The following is an 18,340-nucleotide window of genomic DNA, read 5'->3' as shown; positions in this document are numbered from 1 at the left end:
CTGTAAGCAGTAATAACAATGTCTGTGATTCACTTGGCCTTTTTTAGCAGTCAGTAAAGCGAGAAGGTGGTATTCAGCACAAAGGTTGCTGCAGCAGCTTCAGTTTCAGTCACTGCAGATTTATTTTGCTCTACAGCACATCATTCCCAAGATGCATTTGGGCCAAGTGTTTTAGCAATTCATAAAACACTGGGACTTGCCACTGTTTTCAAGATTAATGACTCCTGAATACAGCATAGCCAGGGAGCAAGGGTGAAGTTTAGCTCTAGGATGCTGTGCAGTGCTCTGAACACAACCATGTAGAGCTGCTCTGTCTTTGCCACTGTGTCATAAATCAGGGAAGAGAGAAGCAAATTGAGTTGCAGCCAAGAACACACTTCCATCTGGTTTCAAGGCTTACGTACAATAGGAATGAAAGACGTTTTGTGAGCTAAATTCAGAGCTACTCTAACGGCTCCATTTTCCAGATTAGCTCATGACCTAGGAAAATGGGATGTGCTAAATGTAAGAATAAATCTAAACTTTCTCTGAATTTGAAATATGTGTTTGTTTTGCTGGTCTAGTGCTGGTGCTGGAATAGACAGGAAAGCAGCCTCAAGAAAGCTGTGTTACACCTGGCTTTTTTCCTCCCAAGTGATTCTTATAATCCTGAAGTTCACTGTTATCATTAATTCAGCAGGTATCTTAAAGCACAAGATAAAGAGCAATACAAACCACAGTGAACATTTCACTTGACATGGCTCGCAGATATTTTCAGGAGTAAAAAAGATGTTTTGCAGATTGTCAGGTTGACAGCAGGATGAATGGTGCACTCATTGCTTTAATTAAGTTTAGTATGATTCACTTACATTAATAAATAACACCTTAAAATAAATTCTCACCAGACTTTTCCAGGACTGGCTACAGAGCACAAGATGTTGCTGTTGTTTCATAACAGGTATAAAGCCAGGCTGATTTCATTTACCACAGAAGTGCCCTTTACGCGTCTCAATCTCATAAAACATAAACCAGAGCGATGAAAGGTAGATTGTCTAAATATACCAGTGGCTCTGTGTATTTCTGCGACAGTTTCTTACGACAACACGAGCAAGTACCTTGACCATGCTGTTCTGAGAGATGAAAACTCCCATCTACCACCCTTCCTGTGACACTAGCTGTTGCATGGCTGCCCAGCGAGTCAGATCCGCTCGCTGCTCTGACAAAAAATTAACTTAACCAAAAGGTAAATTATGTGAGTTCTGTATCAGGTGATTCTTTACTATAGTTTAGAACATATAATGAAGAATATGATTCTAATAATTACAGTAGGATGTGTACACAATATCCAAAACACAGGTATGATATCTAATTGCCTCATTTTCTCATGGTAAACCTTTCCTTCTTTATTTCCTTCCCTTCCCAATTTAGATGTAAAGTAGGACCATATTATTTAAGATTTGAAATTCCATAAGATCAAAAGTTGACATTTTCCAAAAATCATTAAAAGGTAAACTTTAATACACTTTTACATGCTTTTTTGTTTGTATTTTGTAATATTAAATTTCAATTCCAAGTTTTATATTGGAATAAAGTTTAACATTAAATATTAGCATTGTTTTGTTGGAGGGAAATTTGGAGAAGGAAGGTATTTCATCTGGAGCCTTACTTAAAAGCATTCCAAGATCATTGCCAACAATGTCACTGATTTTACCTCTGGCTTCCTGGGATAAAGGCGGCAAGGTTAATGAGGCTGTAGAGCAAGCTGATACCTTTTCAGAAAGACAGGTTTGTAGAAGACCAGAAAAAGCAGGTTCCCAAGTCTGCTGATCAAAATGTTTCACTGGCTGTTGATAAAGGGCAAAAATAAATCATGGGTTGACTGTATTTTTCGTGTGGTAACATGTAAGTATTTTAAGATTAGACGTTTTTTTTTTTTCCAGGAATGTATTTATGATCCACTGAATGAGATCTTTACATTCCAAAATACACTATATATTTAACAGATAAATAACTCATTTGAAGAATTATTTAATAGGCCATATAGTATCATGTTGTACCAGTTGTTTACCAACATCCAGACAGATTTAATTAACTATGTCTTTTGTCTAGAAAAAATTGGCTAGCAAAGAAATATATCAGATTAAACCAGCATCAGCTATTTCATTAGCCAGGGTTCCATTTTCTTCCAGTAACCTCTTCTGTCCCTTATCGTTATTCTTATCTTCTACTCATCTTTTAATAAGGTATCCTTGAAACTTTTACTTTAAAATTTCTGCTTTATCGAAGCCAGATTAAAAGGCCAGATAGTTCCCCAAATAATATTTTTCTCTCTCTTAAGACAAATTCTTACGTTTCTTACATTCCTAGCATTTCAGTAGTTCGGTCATAATATACCAAACAATAAAATATTTTATTGAAAAGCTGAACTACCAGCCCTGAAGGTTAACATACAGTTTTTCAGTATTTCCTTTTCTGTTCTTCTCAGTATATTTTAACAATGGCTTCTAAAGCATGTTATTAGTCAGCACACAGATGTATCTCAAAATCAGTTTTTCAGATGAGGAGAGTTGTTTTCACCTTGTTCTTTTTTCTTAATCTCTTTATATAACCACAAATTGCCTCTCTACTTCAGTTTTAAGCTTGCTTGTCTCAGATAGAAGTTTAAATAGTTTAAATTTTCCTATACGTCTAGTTATGGGGCAGGAGGGATGAGTGTCAGTTGACTTTTAACAGAATTTAAGGAGTGGAATAGTGCTCTGAAAGAAGACTGAAACAGAAGTTAGGCACTGTAAATGTTTCATGTGTTGCACTATTACATTAGGAGACTTATATTGAGTATTGAAATTAACTCTTTGTAGAAAAAACTAATAATAATTAAGAAGGTTGTAAACTTCCATGAAGTATATCAGAGTGTAGATTTTTAATTCTCCCTTCTTCCGGTATTCACAGAAAACTATTTTGTTGTGTATGTATTCTTATGTATGGCGATGGCATCCCTGTTTGGTTCACACAGTTACCTTCATGCAAATTTTGCAGAGAGACTTGAAAGAGCTGCCTTCATCATGGCATGAGGGTCTCACACTCTGCATAATACAGGCATTTTCCAGCATGGCTAGTCACATGCAGGAGACTGAAATTCATAATGTAAGATTTTTTGTGAAACCATCAATATTTGTGGAAATAGAAGAGATCAATCAGGCTTCATTTAAATACAGTTATAATTTTGCATCTCCAAGAAGCTGCAGATTCTCATGTACAATACTCCTTATTTCTCTACATTTTGTGAATTTCTGCTTTCACAGGATGGAGTTTCAGCATGGGCTCTGCCTACCAGTTCCACAGCTGGCGAGTATTTGTGATCGTCTGCGCACTGCCTTGTGTCTCTTCCGTGGTAGCCCTCACTTTTATGCCAGAAAGCCCACGGTTCTTGCTGGAGGTATAATTTTCAAAACAGTTTTTAGATTCCAGTCAAAACCATTTCTGTGTTTACATCATGTCTTCTATATAACAGGCATTAAGATTGTTCAGTGACTGTAGTGAATATCTTAATCTGTATGTACGCTTTGCCTAAATGTTTTGGTCGAACTTTTAGGTTGGAAAACATGACGAAGCTTGGATGATACTCAAGCAAATTCATGACACAAATATGCGAGCTCGTGGTCAGCCTGAGAAGGTCTTCACGGTGAGTATTGCTTTTAAAGCTAATCACTTAGCACGTCAACGAGCTTGCTGACTGGAAACGTCTGGAGGGCTTAAGCAATCAATATTAATATGCTCATGACAAGGCACTCTAAATAAATAAATATAAGAACCAAATTTCCACCAAAATTATTCTATATACAGCAGATGTTAAGATGTCAGCCTTTGGCCACCATAGTCTTGCGCATAGGTACCCACAGTGTGATAATTTTCTCTGGAGTACCGAGATATTTAATAGAATCCATCTGTGCTTTATTTCTTGAGTTTACTTCCCACTTAAAAATAACAGTAGGTACACAGAAGTCCAGATTAGTTGTCTGTTGTGTCTTTAAGCTTTTAATTTTTTTTTTCATTTTTGTCAGCTAAAATAATAATTTTTAAAAAGTAATTTTCACTTTTGTGAAATAGTCATTTCAGACATTTAATTTCCTCAAAATATCTTGGAAGCTCAACTGCATCTTGTTGACTTGCAGGTCTAAGGATAAGGCCATATTCAAAGTATTGATGCGTTGTTTCTATTTGGACAAGAAATTGTCATTTTAGATTTGGGACTTTTTAATGGCATCTTCCTTATTTAGGAATAACATGCACAGCAATTTTGTCTTCCTGGATACAGTAGGACAAAACAGCAGGAGGCATTTTATTGCTTTGAAATCCAGTCTGCCTTTCCAGCTTGTGCTGTGCTGTGGGAGTGCTGGAACTCTGTTCTCTCTTAGGGCCATGTGTGGCATGTTTTTCCTCTTCCAGAGGCTTTCTTCTTACTTTAATGCACATATAACTCAGTTAAGGAATCCTCTTAAAGCTTCTGCATTTGCAGGCAGTCTCAAGGAATGACCATCTGACCATGTAGGTTTATTCCACTGAGACTTGCAGTTTATTGCCTCGGATGTAGTTTCTGTTGCATCTATTTAATTTTTTTCCAAGAAGGAGCTCAAGAACTCCTACATTTAGCCTGAAAGAAGGTTGGATAGCGTATTTATTATGTTAAATCCGCATTTATTGATACACTGGTGACCTACCTCTAAACCCATCTAACCTAATATTTTGTTTTCTGATTTCATTTACATGTAATGGGATTTTCCTAATACCATGCAGCTAGGGTGTAATTTCAGAATTGGCTCTTGCTGATCTGAGCTGCTTTCAGACAGAGTATGCCTGACCCCAGTCACTCTTTGTTTTCCTTCTGCCGTTGTTGGTATTCATTGACTGATTGCACACTCAGCCATAGCACAGAGCCTGTCTCCCAGAAGTGTTAGTTTAGGCACGAGGAAGAAGACAGAAATGTGCTGGGACAAAAGGTGGGAGGAAGGATCAGCCACAGTCTCACATCAGTTTGACATAATCATAATCATGTCCTCAAGCAGCTGTGGAGAAGAAAACAAAGCACATTCTTCTTGTTTCCAGTTCTTGTGGTCTAATAGGTCTTTCTCTCTATGGTTGTTAGAATGTGACACTGAACCATGTTGAACTCAGCATTCCATTTATAGCTATTTTCATTAATTAGTCAGGCATGTATAAGGGAAAAAAACCACTTTCTTGGGATTTTTGCCAGTGTTAGCCATGAACGTTAGGAAAACTCAACTCCAGATACTGAGGAGCTGAAGGATTAGAAATACTGTACTGTATGTCAAGGTTACACATGTATAGAAATCCCTATTTTTAGCTTGCATTAATATGATTAGAAAATGCATCATTGCCTCCTTATTGGACAGTATCAGTACTTCATCTTAGGAAACCCAGAAAGCAAAGTACTTATGCAGAATTTGTCTGGAACATCCTTTTAATTTTTCTCTTTTTTTTTTTTTTAATATAAGTTAATCCTGGATATTGTGACATTTTGTTTCGGTTATTTATTCACACAGCTCTCCTAAACCCTGTTGCTTCATCCAGTACTGCTTTATCCAGTACCATTCTATGACTTACGCATTACTATTTTGCTTCACTTCATGTCAGTAGTTACATCAGATACACTTTGGCAATATGTTTTCTAGCTCTATAACTGATGTAACTTTGTCTCCCTTACTGCAATAGTTTTAGTATGCTTTTCTTTCCTATGTTTTCCTGATTATATTGGTGTCATCTTTTCCTAGAAGCTTTTTTCACACGTCATGTTCATTCTTGTTACTCACATTATTGAGGATTTTATTATCAAACCATTGGCATCAACTGAAGGCATCAACTGAAGAACAGTTGATTTCTTTGTTAGGAATTCCAAAATGTATGTATTTTAATTACTGACTGTGGAAGTGGTGGCTCTTAATATGTTTGAAAATCTCTCCTGAGAGAAGTGACACTAACAGAGATGGTAGTAAGTTATTCTATTGTAGGACTACCCAAATTAAATGTTTATGTGCCTGCTTAATTACCTTCCTGGGTCCTTAAAAACATACATCTATTAGATCCATTGGTTTAAATGTTTAAATAAAAAAAAAAAATCTTTGTATCATTAAAACCAAAATTTTCTCTACTCTTTCATTGTTATGTATTAATTAATCTTCTTTCTGCAAGCAATTTCTTTTGCAGCATGTCTTCATTTGTAAATTTAAAACATTGCATATTTTAGCCATTTCTTTTAAGCAGAAGTTCCATTTTCATTAAAATAGGTATTCTTTATTGTTTTTTCTTTCATTCTTCATATACTGACAGCTGAATTTGCATAGTCCAGATGGACCATTGTCCTGATTCAATAGGACTTTTCTTATGTTAAAGAACTATCAAGGCCGGGGGGGAATTTTGTCATCAGTCTCATACAGTGGTCCTAGGAAATACATATATATGTTTCCCTCAACCTCCACAGCTCAAAACGAGCCAGGTGGCCAGGACAGTGAAAAAACCTGCCCTTCAGCCTATAAAAGTGGTACTGGCTTATACAGCGTGAATCAAAACACATGCCTTTTCTGCCCAGAGGTGTGGCATGTGAGGATGTTTGTGTATATGAGGTCTTAAATAATCTTGGAAGACTCAACTCAGTCTTTTGTGTAACACGTTTCATAAAAGCAGTTTGAAAAAAGCTTAAAATCAATGGAACAATGCAGACAGGATTATTGCTATTGGAAGAGGCATGACAAGAAATGTACAGCCTTTTGATATTGTCATAGTTTGACAAGACAGTGAGCTGCAGCATTTCCAAAATAAGGGTGGTTATAGCTAAAACTGCTTAGTGGGCTTTTGTTTGTTTTTGTTCATGGTGTGAGGCTGCTAGTGCATCTTAAACAGCATACATCTGTAATAGCACTGGGCTGAAAACTAGAGCTTTACCATCAATACTGATACTCCCTGATGTCCTGTAATCCACTGTGATAAATCAGTGGGTGGTGGTGTCCTAATTCTGTTAAGAAGAAACACAAGCTACTGCTACCTTCAGAAACTGCAGCTAAACATTGAACACTGAATCTGTCACTCTCCCCTTATATGTCAGTCCCTTTCCTCATTTTATTTATTTTGTTCCATTCTCTATTTATCTTTTTTTTAAATCACCTGTGGATGAATACACTGTCTTCTGTGATACCGCTATGAACCTGGGACCAGAGCCAAAGCCAAAACCAAAACCAAACAGTGGTATAAGATTGTCAGGTCCTGTGTCTGGAAAGACCATATAGCACATTCTTGTTCTGCTGCACAGGAGAGTGCAAGTGAAAACTAGCATTGTAGGCAACATCACATTCTCTGTCACTGGTAATTCTGTATTTTTCCCTGATGTCTGTTTATCTCATTTCACTTCAGATGAAGTACATGATTGCTTGTAACAGCAATAACATTCATGGTTCCAGATCATTTCACCTAATGTTTTCTCTCTTCATTAAAAAGGATAGTTAAAGTCAACATCCAAAAGCGAGAGTTCCCTGTCTAACACTACAGGAAATAAGAACAAAAGAAAAATGTTATTCAACTATTAATTCTTGACATTTCAAATACTTCTATCCTTATTATTGTATCTTCAATGAATAGACTTTCAACAATGTACTGATAGAAAGTCAGAAAAAAATGGATAGCAAGCTCTGGACATGGTTAACTGAGGGTTTAAATAACATTTTATCCTTTGTGGCATTAGTGGTACATACAGCAACACTCCAGCAGAACCTGACAGGAACAGCTTGTTTCAGTCAGAGGAAATGAATTTCCTGCATGCTTTGAAAGTAGAGGTTTTCCAATACAGTTGCATTCATATTTAAGTCTGGCATTATAGTGTGCTACTATTTCTAAAGCATTTCTAGTGTAGACACAGGTTTAATATCTGCTCTTTTTTAGTTTATGGGATTTATTAAAACTTTCCAATGCTCCTCGACAGGCAGTTAATGTTCCAAGAAAATCCAAGTATTTGCTGTTCTGTTTTTGTTTCTAGGTTAATAGAATCAAAACTCCAAAGCAGATAGACGAGCTCATAGAAATAGAGAGTGATACAGGAACTTGGTACAGGAGGTGTTTTGTTAGAATTCGCACAGAGCTCTATAGTGTAAGTAACAACATCTCTGTTTGTTCTGTAATTACCTTTTGTCTTTTTAATTAGCCTTCAGAAATTGGATGTATTGATTGAGGTCATGCTGCAATGAGGTGATAGCTGCAATGCTACATTTTCCATGTATCTGGGAGATTCAGGAACTGGTATAAGGTTCTGGTTTCCTGACCCAGAAGAGGTGCGGGTGAATCACAGAGTTTGATCTCAGCTTCTGAGGAGGAAAACACTGCGTTGGCCTTCACATCAGTGATGGTTAATAGTTGCATAGCCATATTCCTAAGCACCACAATATATTATGTACTGGAAATGCGTATCAATGTACCTATAGAAAGAGATGACACATGGTGAGATGAAAAATTATCAGTAGGAACTTGAAGCAGCCACATAATTTACAAATGGTAAAGTCACAAATAAATTATGTAAATGAATGCAAATAAAACCTTTCAAAGACATGGCATCTGCATTTATTTTTAGTCACGCCAAATGTTTTACCAGAAAACTATGTTAGAGCTATTTCAGAGAGTTTAATACAAGCTCATTGGGACTGTGCTCTGTATCCTTTTCTACTTTTTTGCAAAGCTGAAATTATGCAGTATCTTTGAACCTTGTAATGAAAATTGAGGAAAGACTAATTAATTTAAAATAAATAAATAAATAGTAGCTTTTCACAGCTGTTAAAAGCCTGGCATCCTAAAGCTCTCCAGAGTTGTGATGAAGTGTTGTAGACCAAGGTTTCTCACAAAATTCCTTTGCTTGGGAAAATGACATTTTACACAACAAAAGGAAAATCGAGAAAGTGCCTACTTTTGTAGTTATCCAAAAATGGAGTAGCTTAATATTGAATTGTTATGATCTGGCCTTGTTATTAAACCAGCTTTTAACGAGCTGCAGCTTGATTCTCTCACATCCTTGTTATCTCACTGGACTAGGCTGTGGGTCAGAGCATCTTCCTTGTTGCATGATGTGAGCTGAAACTTCTTAGGACAGACTCCCTCTGATCAGAGCAAATGGGAATTAATGGACATAGTCCAGACTGGTGGATAAAAACTTTGATAAGAACTGGCAATGTGCGCTGGCAGGCCAGAAAGCCAATCATACCCTGGTCTGCATAAAAAGTGGCCAGAAATTCAAGGCAGGTGATTCTCCCCATCTACTTCACTCTGGTGAGACCCCACCTGGCATACTGTGTTCGCCTTTGGAGTCCTCAGTACAAGACAGGCATGGACCTGTTGGAACGAGTCCAGACAAGGGCCACTAAAATGATCAGAGGGATGGAACACTTCTACTAAGAGGAAAGTATGAGAAAGTTGAGCTTTTTCAGCCTGGAGAAGAGAAGGCTCTGAGGACAGCAGCCTTTTGATACTTAAAGGGGCTTATAAAAAAGGTGTACAGAGACTTATTACCAAGGGCTGTAGTGACAGGAGAAGAGATTACAGTTTAAACAGAAAGCTGGTAGATTTAGATTGGCTGTAAGAAAGAAATTCTTCATGGAGAGGGTGGTGAGGAACTGGAACAGGTTGCCCAGAGAAGTTGTGAATGCCCCCTTCATGGTGATCTTTAAGGTCAGATTGGATGGGGCTTTGAGCAACCTGATCTAGTGTAGATGTCCCTGCTAACCACAGTGGGATTAAGCTAAATGATATTTAAAGGTCCCTTCCAACCCAAACCATTCTATGAAAAGAAGCTGGAAAGTCACAGAACATGAACAACCTGGCTATAGCTGGAGATTAACATACTTGTATGAGAAGGACAGCTATGGCCAGTATCAAAGAGTTGATCTCCTCTCTCTCTTGCCCTGAAGAAACAAACAAATCACAATCAAAAAGTTTCTATCATTTAACAAAGTTGTTCAAAGTATAATTTAAAATAAATGTATTTCCTAATGATTTACAGATTTGGTTGACGTTTATGAGATGCTTCAACTACCCTGTGAAGGATAATACAGTCAAACTTACAGCTGTATGGTTCACCCTGTCTTTTGGGTAAGAATGATTGAGATCTTAAACCATTTTTGATAGACTTGACAGACAGAAAAATCTTCTGCATGCAAATCTCTATCACTGTGATTATTCTTTTTATTTGGAAAGGTTTTATTTAGTATCTTTCCACAAAATGTATTTTTCAGTTAGTTTTTTCGTGGTTGCAAGCCTGACTCATCAAGACTATCTGCTTCAGAAAACGAGTGTCTTCTGGGCTCAGCATCTTTCAATATTTGTATTTTATGGAAGAATTTTTTATGATGGAGCAACTGCTCCATCACATCAGCGGCTGAGGGAGCTGCTCATCCTCACCTCACACAGATTTCTGAACAAGTGAGGTTGGCAACTGAGCTTTTTCTGTTTTTCACAGCTACTACGGTTTATCTGTCTGGTTTCCTGATGTCATTAAACATCTGCAGTCAGACGAGTATGCATCCCGAGTGAAACATTTCCACAATGAGGAGGTTTCTCATTTCGTCTTCAACTTCACACTGGAAAATCAGATTCACAGCAATGGAGAATACATCAACGACAGGTTTAGATATTTTCTAATATCCTGACTTGGCTAGAATAAATAAATGCATGTTTTAAAGCATGTCCTAATAATCTAATATTTTTCTCTATTATCTAATGGTAAGATGGTTTTGTTACTTTTTAATGGGAATTTATTTCTGTTCTTGATTTCTTATGACTCGCAGAGCATGAGGAAAAGTGGACTTGTACATGCCCTAGTGGTTCCTTTGTGAGGATCCCCCATGCAAACCCAGCTTCTTTGTCATCCAGAAAAGCAGACCAAAAAGCCTAATTTAATACTTCCTTTCCTGGTGGGATTCAAAGGTTTTCAGACTCAACATATGCAGCACATTGTAGAGGGCTGGGGAAGGAAGGGCATACTTTTGTCTCTGCTGCTGGTTCTTTTCTTATATGCTTGAAAGACGCTTCTGAGAAAACACTAAACATTGAGAGATTAGGATCTTATGACAGGAAAATAAAAGCTGAACGTTACAATAAATCAATAAAAAGTATGAACATCTCTGAAACGAGAAACAACATATTGGCAGTGCCTTTTTTGTTTTTTAACTGCATCCAAACGTATGTAGGTTCTGTCTGAGCTTTACAGAAAACTAGATAACTTAAGAGAAAATTGAACCCAGCTGGTTTAGGTATCTGGTTTCTCTTAAGGAACATACAGAACAATCGTGGTCTCCCGGATGTCATGGTGCTAAGTAATTTTTATTTACATAGGAAAATCTATATCTAAGTGAAGAAAATTAATGAATTTGGTAATATGGGGCTTTTAAAATTATTTTTATAAGAACTTGAGGTTTGACACTGTTAAAGATTTATGCTTTACAGACATAAAATAGCAGTTATCTCATTTTTAAACTAGCCATTGCTTCCTAGTTCCCCTCCTTTCCAGGTTGTAGACGTTCTCCTAAAAGCAAAGAATCATTCATTGTCTGTAGCTGACACACGCTGTCAACCAAGGTGTTATTGATTTGAACTGAAAATGCTTGTAAAACACTAAACATTCTTGTACTTTAAGCCACTAATTTACTCTTTCAAATGTGCAAATTTAATAGACCTCTGATGGTTATTTGAGATTCACACAACATTTTCAATGGAAGAGTGAACTCATTCGAAATTCTTCCTCCACAAGCGTGCAGTGTTTCCTTCATGTTCATTCTTAACTAGAAGATCCATCAGTACTTGACTTTTTCTTCTTTGTATTTCTGTTGAGTTTTAATTCAAATCATCGCAACACTGGTTTTAATATAGTCACAACATGTTTCCTTTCCAAAGGTAAAATGTGCATCAGAAGAATGTAGGACATGTAGTCTGTCATTTCTGTTCCAACTGACTAATCTAATTGCTAAACTTTCTTTGTTCTCTGCTGGAATTAGGCTAAATTTTAAAATTGAAAGTTCTATATGAAAAATGATAATGACTTGACGCTGAGCACCAGCCTGATTTTAATCAGTGTCTGTCACAAATGATAAAGGATACAGTAACTAAAACTAATGGGCTGAAAACACCATTCTTCTGACCAATACATAGAAAATTAATTAGCTAGTAAGTCTTCCCCTGTGATAAACACAATTAACTTTTGCTTTCCCTGCTCATAAAGCTGTGATTCCAACAACTGTATTCACAAGAGAGTTTAATTCCTACTGTTTTGTAGGTAGCATATTTTGTGTGTTCCTATTCCTACTATGTCTTGTAATAAGAAAAATACTTAGCTGGTCGCACAGGCTTTAATTAGAGCAGAGCCAGACCTGTGTTCAGAAGGGTTTGCCATTTTAACAGTTTTTACTGCTACATAACAGTTAAAGCACTGCTTTTCAAACTGTTGTTACTTTGGATGAAGTCTGCCAGCAGAACTGCCTTATTTTAGTTGTAGTTTTTTCCACACCTTCATGTGAAATAAAAGACATCTAAAAATAATGATGTATTGCTATATCTGTCTTTTTTTATTTGTTAGCATGATAATGTTATTTGGTAGAATATCACAAAAAAAAGCTTATAGGATTGTTTTAGTCTAGTAACATTGAGGTAGAAAGTTACTGCTAGTAATACACATTGTGATTGTCTTTTTCTATTAATGACTTGATTGACACTCATGATCAAAGATCTAGGAGTTAAATGAGAGTCAGTATCAAAGAGAATGTTCAGAATAAGAAAAGCTACTGACATTTGTTTATTACAGTTTTATGTACACGGTTGTTGCAGTTGCATCTACAAACACCGAAGTAACAAACACATACTTCCAGTTAGATATCTAGTTGTATATAACTGTTGTGTTCTTGTTAAACCATTTTTCAAGACCATTTTTTAGCACTTGGACCGGTATGTTTTGCATTTGAGCCTGACAGAGTGCCCAGTGTGTTCATCTGGAGAAATAAATGTTCTTTAAAAAATTCTTCCTTTGCAGCTTGTTGGTACCAGCAGGAGCTTGTTTGTTCCAAGACACTGAGTTTCTGGACCATGATCTCCCAGTTTCTGACTGTAATGTCAAATTACAAGTAATTGTGATTTTACAAGGCTATTCTATAAATGTCCTGACTTTGATTTGTTTGATGATTACGGACAAATAATAACAGAAATATTATGAAAGAAATTGTATTACCAGTTGTGGTCTGTAGCTATTGTGGAGCTATTTGTCTTATTAATACTTTTTCTGAATTATAGTATTCTAGAATCAGCTAATCATTAATTACGTTTCCAGAATACCTTTAAGGGATCACAGTTTCTGGTGTTGAGACTTTGTAGAACTGTATAGCTCATTGGCTTGACCTGTTGCTCCTTCTGGCCTATGAAGGTAGACTAACAGAAATTATTTGTATTGGGCAGGTTTGTTATGATGAAATTTAAATCAGTAACCTTTGAAGATTCCCTTTTTAAGAACTGTGTTTTTGAAGATATTACTTCACTGAACACATACTTCAGGAACTGTACTTTCATGAATACCACCTTCTACAACACAGGTATTACAAGAAAAAACCCTGAACATCCACTGTTCAGCTGCATGTTCTCAGGTTTTGTTTATAATTTCTGGATTTCCAATATGCTGTAGAAGAATCTATCTCGTAGGGATTATAAAGCTATAAAAAATCAACATTAAGGCCTCCTTAATGTTGCAACAGAGAAGTGAAAGGATTACACCCACACACCGCAGGCCTAATATTGACTGAGATAATAAACATCTCTTTGATTTTAATCATTTCTAAAGAGATGCAGTCTGGGGAGGAGAAAACATATTTACTGCTTTACTGGTAGCTTTAACTACTGTATATTTATTTAGTCTAAATGGCACTGGTGAAATACTTTGTTCATTGTGCTTGCTGTGGCATGGGAGTCTGAGTTCAGGATTCAAACTACATAATCCATAATTATTTCCACTCTCCTAATTATTCTAAAAAAATAAGAATGTGTATTTTCCTATGTTTAAACAGGGGGCTGTTCTATTTTTTTTCAGTTTAATAAAACATAGCCAACTAAACTTGTTGGAAAGATGGGGCACTTCTGTACCACTTTTCCTGTTTTCCAACAGTCAGTAATAGAGTAAGGTTTCAGAGCACACTCCACCCCACTGTCTTTGAATGGAAGGAAAAGGTATTCTTGATTCAGGGTTATAAGACTGACAGGAGGAACAGAAAGAAAGTGGAAGTATAGGGAGAGATCTCCAAAATAGTGTTGGAAGAAGAATGGCCTAAATGGTGGCATGAAGTAACTCATCCACATTTTAGCTGAAGACCACAGGGCTTTCTCAGAAGTGAAAATTAGTTTAATCTGAATTCTGTAGGAATGTTTCACTTTAAAAGAACTCAAACCAAACTGAGCATGATCGGCAGTCTCATCTTAAAGGCTTTCTGGTGTGGAAATAAAATATCTGATACTGAGCATGACCAAGTGATAAAAGTTTGCAGATGCCCAGTGATTTTCTTCTGAGACTGGTTGGTGCTCAAAGGCCTTAACCAAATACAGCCCAAGAAAACCTGAAGTGTATTAATATAACTTGCCTAATTCCAGGCCTTAGTTGCTCGTTTTCATGAGCTTTGCATATTTTTCTGTTAAGACAAAAAGGTACCAAAAGTAACAGCAATAACAGTCCCATTACACGAAGGAGTGAAAGCTCCGAATTGTCATTAAGGTTGCCTAAACTTGAAATGCTTTTAATCAAAAGCTGCACATGGAGTCAGCTGTTAGCTGATATGTTTCTTTTTCTTCTTTCCACAGATCTTGAGCAATATAAATTTGTTGACAGCGAATTGATAAATTGCACATTTTTCCACATCAGGACAGGATGCCAGATTTCTTTCGATGACGACTACAGTGCCTACTGGATTTACTTTGTTAATTTCCTGGGAACTTTGGCAGTGTTACCAGGGAATATTGTGTCTGCTCTCCTGATGGATAGAATTGGACGGTTAACGATGCTAGGTAGGATCTTCACTTTAAGACAAGGAACAGCACCAAAACCTAAAGCTCTCCTGATACAGTTACCTGTTCTTTTTTTGAAGGATTTGGTTCAGAGAGATGCAAAACATTCCTTCTGCAGATACTTCATTTATGCGACATCATAAGTGCTGTTTTAAACAGCACAATTTAGAAACTCCAGGAACAAAGCATTCCATGGCCAGTTCTGCTAGGCCACGTTACCTGTCATTGCTTTTACATTTGATATTACAAGACCATTATTTAGGCATTTGGGATGAGATTTTGGAGAGTGCTGACCATTGCATTGTCTTCACTCCAACTGAAAGTGAGATGTGCACAGGTGACTCTCAGCTAGTGGAGCAGATCCTCGAAGAGTCAGCAGTCCTTTGCCTGTTACCTATTTCACAAAGTAGCACAGTTGAAAGACATCTCCTGTAGATTATCTGCAATGACAAATCTGTTTTCAATTTAACTATTCAATTCTAACTATGTGGTTAGAAAATTAACACTGTGTTAATTTTCTAGGAGAGTATCTCTATATAAATGCAATTTCCACTCAATGTTTTTATTGCTGCAATATATGAATGAGTTTCATGTAATTGCAGAAGGTGATGAACAAGGAAGACTGGGGTTAGTGTCCCCAGGCAGTTGCTTTGGGAGTTCAGAGGGGCTTCCAGCTTAATACTTTATGATGTAGCCTAATATCTGAGGAGTTACGGGTTTTATCTATGAGCCCGTTATGACATTTGTCTGCCTGATGGTTCTTAGCAGCAGAGGCAGTCTCTAGTTTTTAACTCAAACTTATGGTTTGGTTATTTAGTTTCACTGTGTGAATAGAAACATTAGACTGAACAAAGATCATTCTTTAAATACACTTCCACTTTATGTTTGTTTCACCTGTCTCCTACCTAGGTGGTTCCATGGTTCTCTCTGGCATCAGCTGTTTTTTCCTGTGGTTTGGGACCAGTGAATCCATGATGATAGGTATGCTGTGCCTCTACAATGGCCTCACCATCTCAGCATGGAACTCTCTAGATGTCATTACTGTGGAACTGTATCCTACAGACAGAAGGTATGTGCAGGTACCCCTCCCCTAGCCTCACTGACACTATCTCTGTGTATCAGCAGAAATGGTAAATAGAAATGGTTACATATGAGCTTCGCAGCAGTGGTGATGTTTTGAGCGGGAAGAACTTAGAGTTTGTCTTATGAATAGCAAAGCGAAAAGACTTTTTTTTAGCTATTTGGTATGTATTTTGCATCAAATATCACCTAATCAGGAAATTACAACAAATGTATTTTCATATGAAAAATAGAAGGTCTAACTGCTACTCTCATTTAAAACACAGCTCATGAGTTGCATTTCTGAAAACAGTAATGGAATATTTCTGGGTTTCCCCTAGTACCACTAGCTATGAAGGCAGTAGTAGGTCCAAAATAGCAATATAGCTGCATTTGTCTGTTGGCTGTGAAATGGTGAGGATAATAATAAAAATCACTGTCTGGAGCTGAACAGCATCTTCTGGAAGAGATTGTGGGTTTGAACCATGCTGAGTTGTTAATCAGTCCGCTACGAATTTGTATGCAGGGTAGCTAAGAGTGTGCATTAAGTGGATACAAAAATGTCTCAGGCACTGCTTCTGACTCTTCATGGCTCTTTCAGGAAAGCTCAGGACGATTTTTGTGTCCTGCAAGCACTGATACTAGACGACATGAGAGGCTTTTTTTAGATACAGGATACTTTTTAGTGCTGATCTTACATCACTGAATGGGTTGAAGGAAGAACAGTAGAGTCATATGCTGTTTTATATTGAGTGTACAAATGTAAAAGCCACATTTTCATGATAGACTGCAATATTTCTCCCCCCTTCCTTCCTTAAATATATTTGATGTAAATTTACCCAGATTGCTGCCAAAGGACAGTGTGTCATTTCTCCTGTCACAGTGCTATTCATTATGTCATTCACTAGAAGTTTCAATACGGTGAAAAACATTTCCAGTTTCTAAATGCATGATGCCTTGCATCCAAGTCTAAGGTTTTGAACAAGAGTTACAACTAGCTTAAATATTGTCCACCAGGATAGGAAGACTGTAGAAGGGTTTCTCTGCTTTCTTTCCATTGTTATTTTAAAAATACATGCTTGTTCACAGACAAGACTGATGTCCATTGTTGTGGTTATATCAAATAACCATACTATGAATACAAAACACTAAGCTTTAATATCAAGCACTACTGTTTTTATTAGACCTCAGGAAATTGCTCCTCTGGCAAAAATTATTCCTTCACCCAAACTCTGTGATATAATTCTAATAAATATGCTTTATAAATAGCTCTCTTCTTGGTATTCCTGAATGTAGCAGCCACAAATATTTTCTTAAAATGAAGTAAAGGAAAATAATTGGGAAAGCCATTGATGTTAGTGGAAGAAAAAATAATCATCATTCCTAGGACAGATAAAAGGAATGTAACTGATATCTATTACAGAGCATCTGTATTTGTAGCTAATAGTTGTTCTTAACAGTTTCTGCTACCTTTGGGATTGTAGCATTTTCTTCCTCCCCATTTTTCCTTTCATAAAAGCTTACATGTGCAATAATGATTGGTGACAGCCAACATGGCTTCACCAACAGCAAATTGTCCCTGGCAAACTTGGAGGCCTTCTGTGACAAGGTTATGGTGTGTGGATAGGGGAAGAGCAACTGATGTCATCTACCTGGACTTCTGCAAAGCATTCGACACCATCCCACATGACATTCTTGTCTCTAAATTGGAGAGGCATGGATTTGATGGGTGGACCACTTGGTGGATAAGGAACAGTCTTGATGCCCACACTCAGAGTGTTGCGGTCAGTGGCTTAATGTCCAAGTGGAGACCAGTGATGAGTGGCGTTCCTCACTGGTCAGTATTGGGACCAACGTTGTTTAACATCTTTGTCAGCGACAAAGATGGTAGGATTGAGTGCACCCTCAGCAAATTTGCTGCTGACACCAAGCTGTGTGGTGCAGTCGACACGCTGGAGGGAAGAGATGCCATCCAGAGGGACCTGGACAGGCTGGAGAGGTGGGCCACTGCCAACCTCATGGTGTCCAACAAGGCCAAGTGCAAGGTCCTGCACCTGGGTTGGGGCAATCCCAAGCACAAGGACAGGCTGGGTGGAGAGTGGATCGAGAGCAGCTCCGAGGAGAAGGACTTGGGGGTACTGGTGGCTGAAAAACTGAACATGAGCCGGCAGTGTGTGCTGGCAGCCCAGAAAGCCAACCGTATCCTGGGCTGCCTCAGGAGAAGGGT

At 37.4% G+C, this 18,340-nt stretch overlaps 1 protein-coding gene across 1 annotated transcript in view; it reads left to right on the top strand.

The window, feature by feature from the left end:
* Window positions 1–3,281: 3,281 nt before the first annotated feature.
* LOC104513452 (synaptic vesicle glycoprotein 2C-like) overlaps window positions 3,282–18,340 on the top strand; it is a gene marked incomplete at its 5' end in the record, with an annotated part of 24,028 nt that continues 8,969 nt past the window's right edge. Inside the window, 8 exons of the mRNA XM_010156806.1 lie at window positions 3,282–3,415; window positions 3,572–3,661; window positions 8,021–8,131; window positions 10,028–10,116; window positions 10,484–10,648; window positions 13,465–13,598; window positions 14,851–15,054; window positions 15,964–16,123. Of these exons, the coding sequence (XP_010155108.1) occupies window positions 3,282–3,415; window positions 3,572–3,661; window positions 8,021–8,131; window positions 10,028–10,116; window positions 10,484–10,648; window positions 13,465–13,598; window positions 14,851–15,054; window positions 15,964–16,123 (1,087 nt within the window). The remainder of the gene's footprint in view (window positions 3,416–3,571; window positions 3,662–8,020; window positions 8,132–10,027; window positions 10,117–10,483; window positions 10,649–13,464; window positions 13,599–14,850; window positions 15,055–15,963; window positions 16,124–18,340) is intronic.

The sequence above is a fragment of the Eurypyga helias genome, unplaced genomic scaffold, assembly GCF_000690775.1.
Source record: "Eurypyga helias isolate BGI_N326 unplaced genomic scaffold, ASM69077v1 scaffold9440, whole genome shotgun sequence".
Lineage (NCBI taxonomy): Eukaryota > Metazoa > Chordata > Aves > Eurypygiformes > Eurypygidae > Eurypyga > Eurypyga helias.
The sequence above is the reverse complement of the archived record's forward strand: the minus strand, read 5'-3'. Positions and strand labels throughout refer to the sequence as shown.